Source organism: Jaculus jaculus, chromosome 1 (assembly GCF_020740685.1).
Source record: "Jaculus jaculus isolate mJacJac1 chromosome 1, mJacJac1.mat.Y.cur, whole genome shotgun sequence".
Lineage (NCBI taxonomy): Eukaryota > Metazoa > Chordata > Mammalia > Rodentia > Dipodidae > Jaculus > Jaculus jaculus.
The window spans coordinates 321,122,425-321,141,058 of NC_059102.1; the positions used below are offsets into that span (position 1 = coordinate 321,122,425).

The 18,634-nt window shown below is 43.0% G+C and overlaps 1 protein-coding gene and 2 pseudogenes across 1 annotated transcript in view; all 3 read left to right on the plus strand.

The window, feature by feature from the left end:
• The window catches only part of LOC123458769 (basic proline-rich protein-like), a 30,272-nt gene extending 21,018 nt beyond the window's left edge, over positions 1-9,254 (plus strand). Inside the window, exon 5 of the mRNA XM_045144073.1 lies at positions 9,091-9,254. Coding sequence (XP_045000008.1) covers positions 9,091-9,254 — 164 coding nt within the window. The remainder of the gene's footprint in view (positions 1-9,090) is intronic.
• Positions 9,255-9,608: 354 nt separating this feature from the next.
• LOC123457650 lies at positions 9,609-10,200 on the plus strand (annotated as a pseudogene).
• Positions 10,201-15,645: 5,445 nt separating this feature from the next.
• Positions 15,646-18,334, plus strand: LOC123458770 (annotated as a pseudogene).
• Positions 18,335-18,634: the final 300 nt, after the last annotated feature.

An 18,634-nucleotide genomic window follows, 5' to 3' on the forward strand; every position in this document is an offset into this window, starting at 1 on the left:
AGCATTTAGTAGAAGCCAAGCATGGTGGCACACGCCTTTAATCCCAGCACTCAGGAGGCAGAGGTAGGAGGATCGCCGTGAGTTCAAGGCCACCCTGAGACTACATAGTGAATTCCAGGTCAGCCTGGGCTTGAGCAAGACCCTACCTTGAAAAACCAAAACCAAAACCAAACCAAACAAAACAAAACAAAAACCAAACAGCAAAAAAAAAAAAAACAAAAAAAAAAAACCAAAAAAAAAATAAACAAGAAACAAAATCATTTAGTAGACAATGGGAGAACTTCCAAGTGTTTCACACATAAAGGAGGCAAGAAGAAGGCGCCACACAGCAATGTTTATTGGATGCATATAAGATGAAGCCTCAACCTTAACACCTTACAATCTAATTCTTTGTTCATATGATGATCTACATCTCACTTTTGACGTCCTTCGACATATCAGTGGCCACTGCAGTCAATTCTCTGATATGCAACACCCTCCTTTGAACACTAAAACAGACATTTCCCCACTTGCTGGAACACTGACCACTGATACTTCTCAAGTCACCTTTCCAGAAGTTGCTCTCTACCAATAAAGTCATTTGCCTGAACACTGCTCCCTAACCCTAGTGACTCCGCTTTCTGTGAGTGTAAACTCCACAGCACTGGCTTGAGTTCAGGAGGAGTCTACAGGCTAATCCCAGGGCCCACACTGCACCAGTCTCCTGGGGAGCCCTTAGGTCTCTGTTGTGACCATACCATCTGCCTCATCCTTCCTCCTTCACTTCTCTGGAGAACACGTCTCACAAATCTCCCATGAGAGTGGTCTGGGTTTTCTGGTTCTAGGATAAAGTGTTAGCAAACTCCCAGGTCTGCAGGTCTACATGCACATTCTAGTTTCTGCTAAGGCAGAGCTGATGTTTTCTTTCCCAGTGTCTACTGAATGTCTCAGCTGGGATCCATATTCACAAGGGAATAGAGGGCCTGACTTCACTCTGAAACCCTGACTCCTATATTTTGGGAAGGGGAAGAAAATGCATATTTGATGTACCTAGGGAGAAGACTATAACATAGTACATCTTATTGAGTTTCTTCCATGTGCTGTGGTCTGTGTCCAAATTCCCAGCACCTTCCTTTGGAAACTAAAGGGTGTTTGGATGGCTCTTTATGGTGAGAAATGTCATGGGAAGAGTGTTAATGAATGTGAAGAAGGACTCAAGAGATGGCTCAACAGTTAGAAGGTGCTTGCCTGCAAAGTCTAACGACCAGGGTTCCATTCCTCAGTACCCACGTAAAGCCAGATACACAAAGTGGCGCATGCATCTGGAGTTCATTTACAGAGGCTGAGGTCCTGGTGAGTCCATTCTTGCTATCTCTCTTTGCTCTATCTCTATATGCTTAGAAATAAATAAAAATATATTTTAAAAAAGAATATGGCCAGGCGTGGTGGCACACGCCTTTAATCCCAGCACTCGGGAGGCAGAGGTAGGAGGATTGCCATGAGTTTGAGGCCACCTTGAGCACCCTGAGATTACATAGTGAATTCCAGGCCAGCCTGAGCTAGAGTGAGACCCTACCTCGAAAAAAAAAGGCTGGAGACGGGCTGGAGAGATGGCTTAGCGGTTAAGCGCTTGCCTATGAAGCCTAAGGACCCCAGTTTGAGGCTCAGTTCCCCAGGACCCACATTAGCCATATGCACAAGGGGGCGCACGCGTCTGGAGTTCGTTTGCAGAAGCTGGAAGCCCTGGCGTGCCCATTCTCTCTCTCTTCCTCTATCTGTCTTTCTCTCTGTGTCTGTCGCTCTCAAATAAATAAATAGAAAATATTAAAAAAAAAAAGGCTAGAGAGATGGCTTAGTGGTTAAGGCATTTGCCTGCAAAGCCTAAGGACCCAGGTTTGATTCCCCAGTATTCATGTAGGCCAGATGCACAAGGTGGAGCATGTGTCTAGAGTCTGTAGTGGCTAAAGGCCCTAGCATACCCATCCTCTTTCTCTCCTTCTCTCTCTAACAAACAAAATATTTTTCAAAAAAAACCATGAAGAGTAACCATGATGCAAAGTATAAGATAAAGAGAAATATTAAGTTTGAACATCCGGAATGTGTTTGTGAGCTCTGGGAGTGTCCATAAAGTGGCTTCTGTCTGGGAGGATGAGTCACAAATGGAACCCACCTGAGCTCCCCATCACTGCATGCAAAGCATTGCTCCTTTATTCTTCTAATTTTTGGCTTAATTCAAAAGGTTCATAAAGAACCAAGAGTGTTGGCTCTGCTACAAAGAACTGCATCAGCATTTTGCTAACATCAGTTTTATCATTAACTTAATTACATTTTATTACTAAAAGGTAAGTGAACTAAATGAATCCTCATATCAAAACACCTATTATAGGTTTGCAGAATTGATGGTAAGGATGACACTATTTTTATTAATGCCTATTTTAAATTACTTTAATTTGACCTCATTTTACCTCAAATTATCCTTTCAAATAATGTTTTAGGCTTAGTCCCAGCTTAAGGATAGCTCTGAAATTTTTCTACAACAAGAAGTTAGGTAAGATTTGGTTTGTTTTGAGAATAAACACAATGAAGAAAAAGTATATATCTTGGATGAGTCAATTATATGTTATAGATTTTATACTTAACACAATTTTACTTCTGATATTAATTTTTTTTTTTTTTTTTGTTTTTCGAGGTAGGCTCTTATTCTAGCTCAGGCTGACCTGGAATTCACTATGTAGTCTCAGGGTGGCCTCAAACTCATGGCAATCCTCCTACCTCTGCCTCCCACGTACTGGGATTAAAGGCATGTGCCACCATGCCTGGCTCTGATATTAATTTTTATTACCCAGAAGTAATACAATTTTAAGATGGCTTTTAATTTCCTCATCTGTTTGGGTCAATGTTAAGATTTTTTTTTGTTTGTTTTTGGTTTCAAGATAGGGTCTCATTCTAGCCCAGGCTGACCTAGAATTCATCATATAGTCTCAGGCTGGCCTTGAACTCACAATGCTCCTCCTACTCTGCCTCCCAAGTGCTGGGACTAAAGGCTTGCATCACCATGCCTAGCTGGCTCAGTGTTAGAATTTTAAGCTGTTGTTGAGTATCAATGAAATGAATTCATTTGTCATGTGTTGCTTGCCTATAATATTGCCAATCAATAATGCAATTATCTGTTTCCTATACAGCACGCATCTTATTTAAGACAGAAGAAGCTGTGCAATGGTGACTTTTCACCTTAATAAGATGGTAGGATGGAGGACATGGGAGGGGACCAAGAGGCCCCAACAACCTGCCGGCTCGCGCGCACATTCACGACGAAGGGTATAGGAGGTAACCGGCACCCTGCTCTCAGAGCAGATGATGGGTTTGTGCTGAGCTATTGACACTCATACCTGGGCCTCTTGTGATCAATGACTCTCAATTTGAAGACGACTGACTGGGGTTAATGGTGCGATCTGTGGCTTTGGAACAGAGTTCTTCTCCATGTGAAGCTAATTGGCCCATCTGGGGATTAAGCTGGTAACAGTGCCCTCATTTGTCAGCCCATCGACTCAGCAGTTGACTCCAGTTGTGTCTGAAGACTGCCCTGGATTCAATCAATGCCCTTTCACAATCTGAAGATCGTAACTTCAGAAAGCAGAAGCATTTTTTTTTAAGATATGCAAGTAATTTATTAGCTCAAGTCACTGCAAGGAAATCATTATACATTAAATAACAAATATTTGAAGTGCCAACTATTCTTAAACGTGTATACTTGTGCTGTGGGAAGCAACAGGAGGTAACTACTTCCTGTTAAGTACCTCATTTCACCACAAATTCCAGTTTGTTTTCCAAAATTGTGAAGAAGTACCTTCAGACCCTATTCTCTTCTTTTTCTTTCTTTTCTTTTTTTGTTTTTGTTTTTCCGGGTAGGCTTTTGCTCTAACCCAGACTGATCTGAAATCCATTATGTTGTCTCACAGTGGTCCTCCTACCTCTTGCCTCCTGGGTACTGGGATGAAAAGTGTGTGCCATCACTCCTGGGAGGTGGAGCCTAGTAGGAAAACAATTAGTTCATCCATGAGTAATCTTGAAGCAGATATCAGAGCCCTATGGCCTCTTTGCTGTCTTTCTTTTGCTTCCGTTCTCCTACAAGGTGAACAGGTCTTCCTTGTCATGAATTCCCACCATAATGTAATGTTAACACAGACCGATAAACAAGGCCAGTTGACCATGGGCTGAAACTTCTGAAACTGTGAGCCCAAATAAACCTGTCCTCCCTTGGTTTGCTCAGGGATTTTGTCACAGCCATATGTAAAATAGGAAAACTATTCCACTGTGGATGTTTATTTAAATTGCCTCTATTTTGTGGGTGTTACAGACAATTCACCTATGAACATACCACTAGGCCATTCGGTACACATGTGTATGCATTTCTTCTGAATAAATATCTAAGAATGAAAATGTTGGATCTATCTATCTATCTATCTATCTATCTATCTATCTATCATCTATATATCTATCTATCTAAAGCGAGAAAGAGAGAGAGAGAGAGTCAATTTTGTACCAAAAATGTCCTCATGTAGAAACTCATATTTACTGCAACTGGAACTTCAGTTATTATTTGTATAGTAGAATCTTTTTGAAGGTTGAATAATAATTCTTACTTACAAATATATTCAGAACTTCAAGATAAAATTTGCTAAATTCCAAATTTGTTTTGAGTACAGTAACTCTGCAGCACATATGTGTATGCATATTTATGAGCATAACAATTTACAGATAAATTATTTTATTTGTCTTATTAGTGAATATTATTTTGCATTATTTTGCCATTTGATGGGTAACTCCTTTTCCAGTTACTCAGTTTCCCTGGTACAGTATGGAGAAGCAGTGTTTGTTCCCAAGGATAAAATATTAATTAATTAATTGCATAATATTTAGTGTTTCTTTATCCTTTAGTTAGATCATGGGGGCTGGAATCTTATTAACAACATATGAAATAAAAGAGTGAGAGACTCCTTATTTACAGTAGCCAAGAAATGGGGGCAGCCTTTGTTAGTCAAATGATGAATGAAAATATTTCTACTCAGTCAAATACTATTCTGCCACAAAATTCTGTCATTTGTGACCATATAGATTGAGCTGGAGATCATTATGTTAAGTGAGATAAACCAAGCACAGGCACTGCATGATCTCACTCATATGCACCTCATGGAAATCGAGAGCAGAGTGGTAGTAAGCAGAATGTACAGAGAGTGGGGGTAGGGTGGAGGGAGGGTTATCATGGGCACTGATCACGGTTGTAAGAGTGAACTTCTGCTGTGCTATTGCACTGTAGCTTGATTATTGATAATAGTAATGCATGTCACGCTTGAAGCAAGTGCCTTTAACCACTGAGCAGTCTCCCCAGGCCCACTTCACATTTCGAAAGGCCAGAGGCTGGATGGAGAGATGTCCCAGTGGTTAAGAGCACTGCCTGTGCAAGTGTGAGGGCCTGAGACCAGCCAAGTTCAAATCTCCAGAACCACATTAGGTGGCTGGGTGTGGCCACAGTCATCTGAAATCCAGTCCTTCAGGGGAGAGGAGACTCAGAGAACCTCCAGAGCTTGTGAAAAACATGGAAATCTCCAGGATCAGCCAGAGTCTCCAGACCCAACAAGAGTGGGTGGAAGAGAGCCGGAGAGATGGCTTAGTGGTTAAGGCATTTGCCTGCAAAGCCAAAGGACCTCAGTTCAATTCCTCAGGACTCACGTAAGCCAGTTGCACAAGGTGGGGCATGCATCTGGAGTTCGTTTGCCAGGGACTGGAGGCCAGGGCACGCCCATTCTTGCTCTTTCTCTCTCAAATAAATAAATAAATATTTAAAAAAGAATGGGTGGAAGAGGCTGGATTAGGACACCCAACTTTCTGCTCTGGCCACCACAGGCTAGTTCATCCCACCATAAGGGAGCTGTGTGCCAGAGTACAGGAGCACGTACGTGTGCATATACAACACACACAAGCAAAAACAAAACAAAAAAATAAATAAATAAAATAAAGAGGCCAAAAGAAAGGATTTTGACCATTTTGCAATGAAGAAATAATAAAATGTTTGGAGATATATATGTTTGGACTGATTTAAACATTATACAATGAATATATGCATTAAAACAGCACATTATGTTCATTTGTGTGTGTGTGTGTGTGTGTGTGTGTGTGTGTGTGTGTGTGTGTGTAGTATGTGCGGTGTGGTGTAAACGTGTGCAGGTGCCAGTGTTGAGTGTCCTCCTCCATCCTCACCCACTGTTTCCTGAGGTCCAGTCTCTTACTGAACCCAGAGGTGCCATTTTTCAGCGAGACTGGCTGACCACTCCTCACAGACCTGGGGACATAGGAATGCATGGCTGCACCCAGCTACTTAGGTGGGTGCTGGGGAATCCCAGCTCTCTCAGGTTCTCATGCTTGTGTAGCAAGTGTCCCCACCCACTGAGCAGTCTCCCCAGTCCCATATGTACAATTTTAAAAAAATCTTTATTTATTTGTTTGCAAGCACAGAGAGATAGAGAGAATGGGCACACCAGGGCTTCCAGCTGCTCCAAACAAACTCCAGATGCATGTACCGCTTTTGTGCATCTGGCTTTATGTGGGTACTGGGGAATGGAATCTGGATCAGTAGGCATTATAGTCAAGTGTCCTAACCACTGAACAATCTCTCCAGCCTGCATATGTATAATTTTTATGTACCATTTAAGATAAATCTACCTTTAAAAATACTTTAAGCCGGACGTGGTGGTGCATGCCTTTAATCCCAGCACTTGGGAGGCAGAGGTAGGAGGATCACTGTGAGTTCAAGGCCACCCTGAGACTACATAGTGAATTCCAGGTCAGCCTGGGCTAAAGTGAGACGCTACCTTGAAACCCCCCCCCAAAAAAAAAACCTTAAAAAAAAAAGAGAATATAGAAGGCTGAAGAGATAGCTCACAGTATGAAGTGATTGCCTTGCACAAGGAGGATCTGAACTTTGCTCCCCAACACTCAAGTAAAATGACTGGAGTGGTGGCTCAGGCCTGTCATCCCAGTGCTAGGGAGGCAGAGACCGGAAAATCCTGGGGCTTACTGGCCAGTGGGGCTGAACCAGTGAGCTCCATGCTCAGTGAAAGACCATGGATCAAAGAGTAATGTGGAAAGCCACGGAGGAAGACTCCCCCAGCATCAGCCTCTGGCCTCTACATGCATGCACACGCACACATATATGAGCATGCACATGCACACAATCATATACCCCATGCACACATTTTTTTAAAAGCAAATATACTCTCTCTCAAATAAATAAGCGAAAATAAAAATATTTTAAAAATTCTATCTTCCTATCCCTCTCTCAAATAAATTAAAAAAATTAAGAAGCAAAAATAATTCTATAACTATTAAATGAAATAGATCATAAGAAATTCCTAAGAAATGAGCTTGGGTTGAGGAAAGACTTAATGTAAAGAACTACTTATTATAAATCACAAATAAGTAAGGGACTCAAAGGAGGTATACTTACACCAGAAAAAAGTTTTAAAACTAGCCAGGCATGGTGGCATACACTTTTAATTCCAGCACACATGAGGTGATATATGAGGATTGCTGTGAGCTCAAGGCCAGCCTGAGACTGTATAGTGAGTACCAAGTCAGCTTGAGCTAGAGACCTTACCTCAAAAAAAAAAAAAATAAATAAATAAAATAAATAAATAAATAAAAAAGGAAGCCAGGCTGGGCATGGTGGCACACGCCTTTAATACCAGCACTCAGGAGGCAGAGGTAGGAAGATCACTGTGAGTTCAAGGCCACCCTGAGACTACATAGTGCGTTCCAGGTCAGTCTGGGCTAGAGACCCTACCTCCAAAAAACAAAAAAAAAAAAAAAAAAAAAAAAAATAAGAAGAAAGAAAGAAAATAAAAAGTAAACAGGGCGGGAAATATGGCTTAGTGGTTAAAGCACTTACCTGCAAAGCCTAAGGATCCAAGTTCAATCTCCCAGTACCTTTGTAAGACAGATGCACAAGGTAATGTGCATCTGAAGTTTGTTTGCAGTGGCTGGAGGCCCTGGAGAGCCCATTCTCTTTCTCTCTCTCTCTCAAGGAAATGAATAAATAATATAAAAATATATTAAAAAATAAATAACTATACTTGTTGCACAATAGAGAAACAGGAAATGAAATGCCTTTTAAGGTCGCATGTGCATAAACTTCATGAGAATATTAAAGACAATTAGAATTATTAATTTATTTTCTAGAAAAGTCTATTAATAAGGATACTATACAACAGAATTGATAGATATTTTTTGAAGAATTGGGATTAAGTCTTATAGGAAAAATACATAGTGAGATTTCTTCTTATCTGTTAAATCAAGAAAATGCTAGTATATCAATCAATGGTTATAAAGTTAGGAGAAGAGGATTTTGAGTTCAGCATAACTTTTAATTTTGTGTGTCAATATGACTGGGTTAAGAGAGGTCCAGATAACCAGTGAAACTTGACTTCTAGGTTTACCTTTGTGGCCATTATCACTACTGTGGGTAGGCATGATCCAATCCCAGGAAGAGGGAATAGAATTAGAAAGTGGAGGAAAGGCACGTGGTGAGGGAGATGGTCTATTTACCTTACGGTGATCAGGAAGCAAAAACAGAGAAGAGGGGCTGGAGAGATGGCTTAACAATTAAGGTGCTTGCCTGCAAAGCCAGAGGACCCAGGTTCAATTCCCCAGTACCCATGTAAGCCAGATGCACAAGGGACACATGCATCTGGAGTTGGTTTGCAGTGGCTAGAGGCCCTGGCATGCCCATTCTCTTTCTATCTCCCCCTCCCCCCGCTTGCAAATAAATAAATAAAAATAAATTTGTTTGTTTGTTTGTTTTTGGTTTTTCAAGGTAGGGTCTAGAATTCACTATGTAGTCTCAGGGTGGCCTTGAACTCATGGCAATCCTCCTATCTCTGCCTCCCAAGTGCTGGGATTAAAGGCATGTACCACCATGCCCGGCTAAAAATAATTATTTTTTTAAAAAATCACAAAAAAACAGAGAAGGGAAGGCATCAGGGTCCCACAGTCTCCTTCACGGGCAGCACTTCAGTGATCTAATGTCCTTTCTAATTGGCCCTGCCCTCATTGAAGGTTCTGCTACCTTACATCCTAATTCTCTCCTCACCTGGGACATGTACCATTGCCCGCCCTCTGGACATCAGAGCGGCTGCTTTGCGCGGTTTCAGGCACCTGCACTTATACAGTCTCCCAATCCCCAGGTGCTAGTTCTCCCCTTACCAGGCCTTCAGACCTGAGTGGTAGTTACAATATTAGCTCCTCTGCTTCTCAGGCCAGCAGACTGAGGCTAAACCACACCACTGCCTTTCCTGGGACTCCAGCTTGTGGATAACAGATCGCAGGGCTTTGGGGAATTCATAATCCTCCTCTGGGGAAACCTGACTAATATACTTGGTAAACAGTAGAGTGGAATTCCGGGTCACAGATGTATTACTTTACCCTTTCTACCTTGCTTTCATGTGCATACTTTTTCTAGAAGTGTACATTAGCTGTCAACATTAACAGAAATTGGAATTCCAACCTTGTTATTTTTCATTTGTTCAGGCATTATTTACATAATATAAAAAATATATTTTGGTGGCCTTGTCGTCCGTCTTTTCCTCCCGTGCGAGGACGCCTCGCCGTTCCCGTCGGCCTCCGGCCCGCGGTGCTGACCCCCGACACCATGCCTTCAATTAAGTTGCAAAGTTCTGATGGAGAGATATTTGAAGTTGATGTAGAAATTGCCAAGCAGTCTGTGACCATCAAAACCATGTTGGAAGATTTGGGAATGGATGATGAAGGAGATGATGACCCAGTTCCCCTACCAAATGTTAATGCAGCAATACTAAAAAAGGTCATTCAGTGGTGCACCCACCATAAGGACGACCCTCCTCCTCCTGAAAGAAGTGGACAGATGATATCCCTGTGTGGGGCCAAGAATTCCTGAAAGTTGACCAAGGAATACTTTTTGAACTTATTCTGGCTGCAAACTACTTAGACATCAAGGGTTTGCTGGACGTTACATGCAAGACTGCTGCCAATATGATTAAGGGGAAGACTCCTGAGGAGATCCGCAAGACCTTCAATATCAAAAATGACTTTACCGAAGAGGAAGAGGCCCAGGTGCGCAAAGAGAACCAGTGGTGCGAAGAGAAATAAAAGGTTGTGCCTGACACTGTAACACTATAAGGATTGTTCCAAATACTACTTGCACTGCTCTGTTTATGATGCTAATATTAGACACACAGTAGGGAAATGCAGCAGCAAATCAATTGTATTAGCATAACAGTGTCCTCCTTGCATGTGGAGTCTGAGTACAGATTCCAAGTTAAAGGCGGAGTTCCTTCAAGTGTGAGCGGAAGTTGTCTTTCTTTACTCTCAATAAAACTGAGCTATGGGTTCTCTGGAGAGAGTGGCATCTTGGGCTTTTTCTGTTTTTTGTAAAGCCATTTCTGCCTGGTTTATTGTCCAATTAACTTCAGTGAACTTTTCAGAGTTGCCATTGTAAATAAAACAACTTATGAGAGGGGTTTTATAATAGAAAACCTAGGATCTTTATTCAAGAGTTGGAAACTGGAAGCAGGCAACTTGAAGTTAATGCTCTGACTGGAGTTGTTAGGATGTCTCCAGCCTCCTGAGCCAAGCAGAACACTGTTCTTGATTAGCTCGTGTGTAGCTGGGTTCTCTTCATTGCACCTGAGGACTGGGGTTTGGTTTTTCTTTCCTTATTATTTTTTGGGGGGTGGATTTTTTTAAATTTTTAATCACAGCTTTGAATATGTTGCCTAGAGACTTAGTTATTACCCAGTCTGTGGTTTTGTGGGGAAATGTAACTAGACAATTTGTTAGGTTTCAATTAAAAAAAAAAACACTTAATTCATGTGGTATGTCATCCTTTTTATACTCAGTGTTCCCACATGGGGAAAACACACTACTTGCATGTAAACAGTAATTTAATCTTTAACATTAATGTGTGGCAGAACAGAAAACAGCTAGTGTGAGTGCAAGGTGACTTATCAATAAAAAGTAAATTTTACAGTAGGTAGTCAAAAAAAAAAATTTAAGTGTACCATTCCAAGAGAGTTGTACAAATGTATAGACCTGTGTAACCATGGCTACAGTCACAATAAAGAGTATCTCTAGGGCTAGAGAGATGGCTTAGCAGTTAAGGCACTTGCCTGTGCTGCCTAAGGGCCCATGTTTGACTCTCCAGGTCCCATGTAAGCCAGATGCACAAGGTGACACAAGCAGGCAAGGTTGCATATGCACACAAGGTGGTGCATACATCTGGAGTTTGATTACAGTGGCTGGAGGCTCTGGTGCACCAATTGTGTCTCTCTCTCTTGCATTAAAAAAAAGGGGGTCTGGAGAGATGGCCTAGTGGTTAAGCGCTTGCCTGTGAAGCCTAAGGACCCCGGGTCAAGGCTTGATTCCCCAGGACCCACGTTAGCCAGATGCACAAGGGGACACATGCATCTGGAGTTCATTTGCAGTGGCTGGAGGCCCTGGCATGCTCATTTTCTCTCTCTCTCTCTCTCTGTCACTTTCAAATAAATAAATAAAAATAAACCAAAAAAATTTTTTTTAGAAAAGGCCAGTCTGTTGGGCTTGCCTCAAAACAATAAAATAAAAAATAAGAGTATGTCTAGCTAGGTGTGATGGTGTACACTGATAATCCCAGCACTTGGGAGGCACAGGTAGAAGGATCACCGCAAATTCAAGGCCAGCCTGGTATACACAGAAAGTTCTAGGAGAGCCAGAGATACATAGTGAGACCCTGTCTCAGAAGAACAAAATAAAACAAGAGTATTTCTATCACCGAACAAGGAAGGGAATCATGTATCTCTCTGTATTCAATTCCTCACCCACTTCTGCAGTCCCAGGGAACAATTTATCTGCTGTATCTAACTATAGCTTTGTTTTGGTTTTTGTTGAATTTCACGTTAAGTGAAATCATGTATTTTATACTTCTTTGTAACTGACTTCTGCTCACCATCCTGGCTTAGAGAGTGGCTTATGTTGTGTGTGTCAGTTGTTCATTCGATATATTACTTCGGTGGGGGGTGTCAGTGGAAAGATAGAACACAATTTATTTATTCATCTAGTAGCAGATGAGGCCATTTCAAGACCTATTGGTTGGTTATAAACAAACTGCTATTTGGGGAACAAATGCTTTCATTTATCATGAATGAAATGGAATGAAAAAATTGGGTTAGGTTTTGTGTTTAGGTTGTGTGTTTCACTTTATAAGAATCTCCAACCTTCTTTTCAAGGTGGCCGCACCAGTTTCCATCTTTTCATCAGTGTAGGGATCGCCAGTTGCTCCACATGCTCACCAGTCCTTGACTTAGTATTATGCCCATGCCCACTAATTTTCACCATTCTGATGGGTATCTTACCTCATTGAGGCTTTAATTTAATTTTAACTGTGTTCATGTGTTCTTTTTTTGTTTGTTTGTTTTTTGGTTTTTTTTGAGGCAGGGTTTCACTCTAGCCCAGGCTGACCTGGAATTCACTATGTAGTTTCAGGTGTCCTTGAACTCATAGCGATCCTACCTCTGCCTTCTGAGTGCTGGCATTAAATGCGTGCGCCACCATGCCTGGCGTACTCTTTTATTTTTAGAGCAAGAGAGAGAGAGAGAGAGAGAGAGAGAGAGAGAGAGAGAGAAAGAGAATTGGCATTCCAAGGCCTCAACCACTGCAATTCAACTCCAGACACACTATCTAATGGATGTGTGCAATCTTGCGCTTGCCTCATCTTTATGTGTCTGGCTTATGTGGGATCTGGAGAGAGATTGAACATGGGTCTGACCCAGCCTGTTTTTATTTAATATTATTTATTTATTTGCAAACAGAGATAGCAAGAGAGACAGACTGAGAGAATGGATGTACCAGGGTAAACAAACTCCAGATGAGCCATTGTGTGCATCTGGCTTTACATGGTTACTGGGGAACTGAACCCAGGTCCTTAGGTTTTGCAGGCAAGCCCCTTAACTGCTGAGCCATCTCTCCAGGCTTCATGTATTCTTTGTTTCCTTTTTGGTTTTTTTGGGGTACGGTTTCACTCTAGTCCAGGCTGACCTGGAATTCACTATGTAGTTTCAGGGTGGCCTCAAACTCATGGTGATCCTCCTACCTCTGCCTCCTAAAGGCTGGGATTAAAGATGTACACCACAATGCCCGGCATCCTTCACGTATTCTTTTTACATGTTTATATTTTCTTTAGGGAAGTACCTTCTTAAGTCATTTGCCCACTATTATTGGAACATGTGTTTTATTTTTTAATTTATTTATTTTGGTTTTTTTGAGGTAGGGTCTCACTCTGGCTCAGGCTGACCTGGAATTCACCATGTAGTCTCAGGGTGGCCTTGAACTCACAGCAATCCTCCTACCTCTGCCTCCCGAGTGCTGGGATTAAAGGCATGTGCCACCATGCCTGACGCACATTTTTTTTTTTAATTTTTAAAAAATACTTTTAGATATTTTCAAGCAGAGAGACGAAAATGGGTGCATAAGGGCCTGTATCCACTGCCAAGGGGAAGTAAATTTTAGTTCAAGGACATATTTGAGTGATTGTCAGGGACAATGTCACTAAGGACAGAATTTTGTGCTAAAAACTGGGTGTGGTGTTCATGCCTTTAATCCCATCACTCAGGAGGCAGAGGTAGGAGGATAGCTATGAATTTGAGGTCACCCTGACACTACATGGTGAATTCCAGGTCAGGCTGGGCCAGAGTGAGACCCTACCTCAAAAAACAAAACAAAAATAATTTTCTGTTAAGACATTTAGAAGGATGCAAGTGCCAGGATCCTAGCAAGAAAAAAGAGACTTTTGTTTAAGGGTAAAAGATGGAGTGAAGAGCTATAAGAATTATAAGTGTTACATTTCTCAAGAAATTTTGTTTGATAATTCTGAAATGGTTACTGAGAGAAGGACTCATGTAGCTCAGGCTGGCCTCAAACAAAACCAAAGTGACTTGAGAGGTCTTGTGCAAGTACAATAGCCACTGTGAAGTCATCAGTGCTTTATATCCCCCTCACCAACTTCTTTTTAATATTTATTTTATTTTTATTTATTTGACAGATGGGAGGGGGAATGGGAGAGAATGGGTGTGCCAGGGCTTCCAGCCACTGCAAATGAACTCCATATGCATGTGCCCCTTTGTGCCATCTGGCTAACATGGGTCCTGGGGAATCGAACCTGGGTCCTTTGGCTTTGCAGGCAAGTGCTTTAATCTCTAATCTATCCCTCCAGCCCCCAAGTTTTAATAAGTAGTAATTTGGGATTTTGTTTTCTCCTCCCCTCCCCGCCCCTCACCAACTTTTAATTAGACCTTTCTCTTTATTTGCTTTCATAGTTTGTCTTCTGCTCAATTGGGACTATTTTTTTTTCAACGTTTTATTTTCAGTATGGGAATTTGTTTTATGAGGGAGATATACTTTGTTAATTTTAAGGTTTTATTTTTTTTAATATTTTATTTATGTATTCATTTGACAAAGAAAGAGGGGAGGGGGGGAGGGAGAGAGAGAGAGAGAATGGGCATGCCAGGGCCTCCAGCCACTGCAAACGAACTCCAGATGGCTAACATGGGTCCTGGGGAATCAAATCTGGGTCCTTTGGCTTTGCAAGCAAATGCCATAACCGCTAAACCATCCCTCCAGCCCATAAGGTTTTATTTTTATTTTTGGTTTTTCAATGTAGGGTCTCACTCTAGTCCAAGCTGGCTTGGAATTCACTATGTCGTTTCAGGCTGGCCTTGAACTCGTGGAAATCCTCCTACATCTGCCTCCCAAGTGCTGCGATTACCACACCTGGCAAGGTTTTATTTTTTTCTAATATTTTTATTTATTTGCAAGGAGATAGAGAGAGATAGAGATAGAGAGAGAGAGAGACAGACAGAAATGGGTGTACCAAAGGCTCTTGCCACTGTAAATGAACTCCAGAGGCATGCGCCACTATGTGCATCTGCTTTACATGGGCGCTGGGGAATCAAGCCCAGGCAGTCAGACTTTGCAAGCATCTTCCTCCCCAGCCCAATTTAAGGTTTTAAAGGCCACAGTCTGCTCCATTGGTTTACACCATTAGACCTTATTACAACACTACCCCTTTGAACTTACCCTTGACTGCTGTTCTCCACAGCTTCCTTCTAGTTTCAGCCACTGTTCCCAGATGGTTGCATGCTCCTCCTGGGGATCTCTTATCTCAGGGCTGATGGGCAATCGCCCATCTGCCATTGCTCTTTCCTCCATGGCAAGTGTACTTGGTTACTGCTGAGGTCTCTGTCAGAGGGCGTGTATTCCAGGTTCACAAGAGGACTGTCCATCACCTGATGCCTTGTAGAGACCACCCAGGGGTCTTTTGCTTGCTTTGGTACTGTCTCTGCTTCCACCTTCTCACATTCTTTCTGACGCTCAGTTGGTGCCATTTTAGACCAATGGAAGTATATTTATTTGTTGGACATAGGCAGGACCCTGGGTTAAAGCAAACCTAAGCTGTCAGACACGAGGGACCCAGGCTATGGAGAGGTCTCAGCAGCCTGAACTGCCTCTGGTCATATCTAGGGGACCGAACTGGCAGGGGAGCTCCTCCCCCCATTCTCAGGGGTCGTAGTGAGCCTGGATTCCCAGACAAAATCTTGATCAGAGATGGGCAGGAAGTAAGGCCACTCCCTCTCCAAGCACAAGATACCTGGACATTCAGATAACACTTTGGCTTTGCCCATAACCCTGTGGCCTTTGGCCAGTTGCCTAGGAAACTCCTTATGTAGTATCAGCCAGCACCTTTACAAAGCCCGTCCCCCAGTACCCTATACCTTCTCTCTGCCATTGCCTATGTTCTGGAATGTATGTACCCATATGCTAATTAGGCATCAGCAAGCAACCTTATACATCCAATCCCCTTAGGACCCTCTTCCCACCCTCAAGTGCTTATAAACCCATTTCCCTGATAATAAACCTGAGAACTGTTCATGGAAACTGTCTCCCAAAAGTCTTTGCTTTCGAGTGCTCACCACCCCTGTTGCCTCGGTGCCCCCAGCGGCCCCAGAGGGAGGACCCAGGAAACCACATTTATTCACTGAGGCTTCTGTTTCCTTTAATGTGATCCTGTAGGTCTTGATAGCTTTCATATATTATGACACAAAAGACATTGTAGGTATTTTCCTGGCCCCAGTTTTGAATGGGCACTTCTACAGAGAGTTTTAATTCCTTTGGTCCATAAGATTTGTATATTAAGATTCTTTACCGAGGCTATCATACATTACCTTGAAAAACCTGAGCAAGTCCTTTCCAAGATGGTTCATAATGGTTGTTACCAATCAGCACACTGGGGTCCCATGAGCTGTATCTAGAAATCACGAGGAGCGAAGAGAAACTCTTCAAATGCTGGTCTTTGGCCCCTCTTGTATGTCCTGGTGTTTGTTGGTCAGCAGCTAGTGGCGATAGAGGTAGGTGGGCGCAACAGCAGTGGCGCCCTCTAGTGTTGCAGTTCTTGTGTAGCCCTAGGGTACCAGAACCCTTGGCTCTACTTAGGTTACAGTTCTTGTGCAGGCATAGGAAGTTAGAATTCCTTGGCAGCAAAGGGCATTTCATCTTCCAAGCAGGCATAATCATTGGGATTCCTCTCTCCTTAACAGTGGCCAGTATTACACCCCCCCAGGCCTTTGGTGTCTGAGATCCTGGGCCCGAAGGCTTTCGATAGTTCTCTGGAACTCCTCCAGGGACCAGAACCTGCAGTTTGTCTTCTCTGCTTCTTTGCAACTTTCTAGCCGCCCCCCCCCCTCAGCTGTCAGTCAGTAGGTTACCTTACAGTTTTGCAGCTGGCCAGCTGACCGCTCAGCGGATGCGGTCACTACGGCTCAGCTGCCTCTCTTCACTTTCACTCCACTTCTCTGTCACCTCCATCTTTGTGTTGCTGGCTCAGCCACACTACTAAGAGCAGGCACGGAAAGGCCACTGGAGCCCGGCATGGTGACCCACTTTAATTGCCTTTGGGAGGCCAAGCTAGAATGATCTCTTGTGAGTTTGAGGCCACCCCGAGACTACATAGTGAATTCCAGGTCAGTCTGGGCTAGAAAGAGACCCTACGTCGAAAAATCCAAAAATAAATAAATAAATAAAAATTTAAAAAATTATTTAAAAACGGGAAGGCCACTCGATAAAAGTCTCTTATAGGCCTGATGTGGTAACACCAGTGGAAGCGGCACAGGCCCGTATCTTCCAAGGGCCAAACAGCCAAGCGTGAGCGTGCGCGCGCGTGCGCGTGCGCACACACACACACACAAGTGCAAAAGAATTGAGAAAAAATCAGTTTGAGTCCTCTGCCCTTCCCCACTTGCCACATCTTCTGCAGTGCCAGTTTTGTCCCCGAAGCACTATGAAGGTCAGAGTGAATGGATTTGGCTGTATTGGATGCTATGTTGGGTCTCCAGGGCTGCTTTCAAGTTTAGCAAGGTGGACATTGCTACCACCAATGTCCCTTCATTGACCTCAACTACCTGTAAGCCAGATGCACAAGGTGGCGCATGCATCTGGAGTCCATTTTCAGTGGCTGGAGGCCCTGGTGCACCCATTCTCTCTGCCTCTTTCTCTCTCTCTATGTCTGTCGCTCTCAAATAAATATATAAAATAAAAATTAAAAAGGGGTAATGATGGCACCCAGTTTGTGGAGTCCACTGATGCCTTTGAAAAGGCCAGTGGTCACTTGAAGAGTGGAGTCAAAGGGCCATCGTCTCTGTCCCTCCTTCTGATGCCTCATGTTTGTGATAGGCCTGAACTTTGAGAACTAGGACAATGCCTCATGCACCACCAACTGCTTAGTTCCCCCACCCCCACCAAGGTCATCCACGACAATGTTGGCATTGTGAAAGGACTCACAAACACAGTCCATGCCATCGCCACCATGGGCAGTCCCTCTGGGAAACTGTGACGTAATGGCTATGGGGCTGCCCAGAACATAATCCCTGTGTCAGCTGGGGCTTCCAAGGCTACAAAGCAAGGTCATACAGGAGCTGAATGGTAAGCTCCCGGGCATGGTTTTCTACATATCCATCTCCAACATGTATCTGATTTGTTGCCCAGAGAAAGCTGTCAGATATACTTACCTCAATATAGCAGTGCAGCAAGCATTGAAGGGGCTTCTAAAGGGCATCTGGGCTACATCAAGGACCAGGTTGCCCCCTTGACTTTAGCAGCCAGCACTCACTCTTCCCTACCTTCTATGCTGGTGCTGACACTGCTCTCAACTGTTGTCAAGCTCATTTCTGGTTTTGACAATGGATTTGGCTATAGCAACAAGGTGGTGGACCTCGTAGTCCACAAGGCCTCCAAGGAATGAAGGTCTCTGGACCACCCACGCAAGCAAGAACACAAAAGAGATTCTCAATTGCTGAGGAGTCCCTGCCCCCAACTCAGCAGCTCCCTCAGCCCCCAGCACACTGAGCATCTTCCTTCTTCATTTTCCATCTCAGACCTCCTGACGAAAGGGAGAGGCTTAAAGAATTCTACTTGGTCATGTACCATCAAAAGTTTATTGTACCCAGCCTTCCCCCCTAAAAAACTCTATTTGTTTCTTCTCTATACTTTTTACTAATTTATTGAGATGTTTAATATCTTGTCAAGACTTTTTATTTTTGTC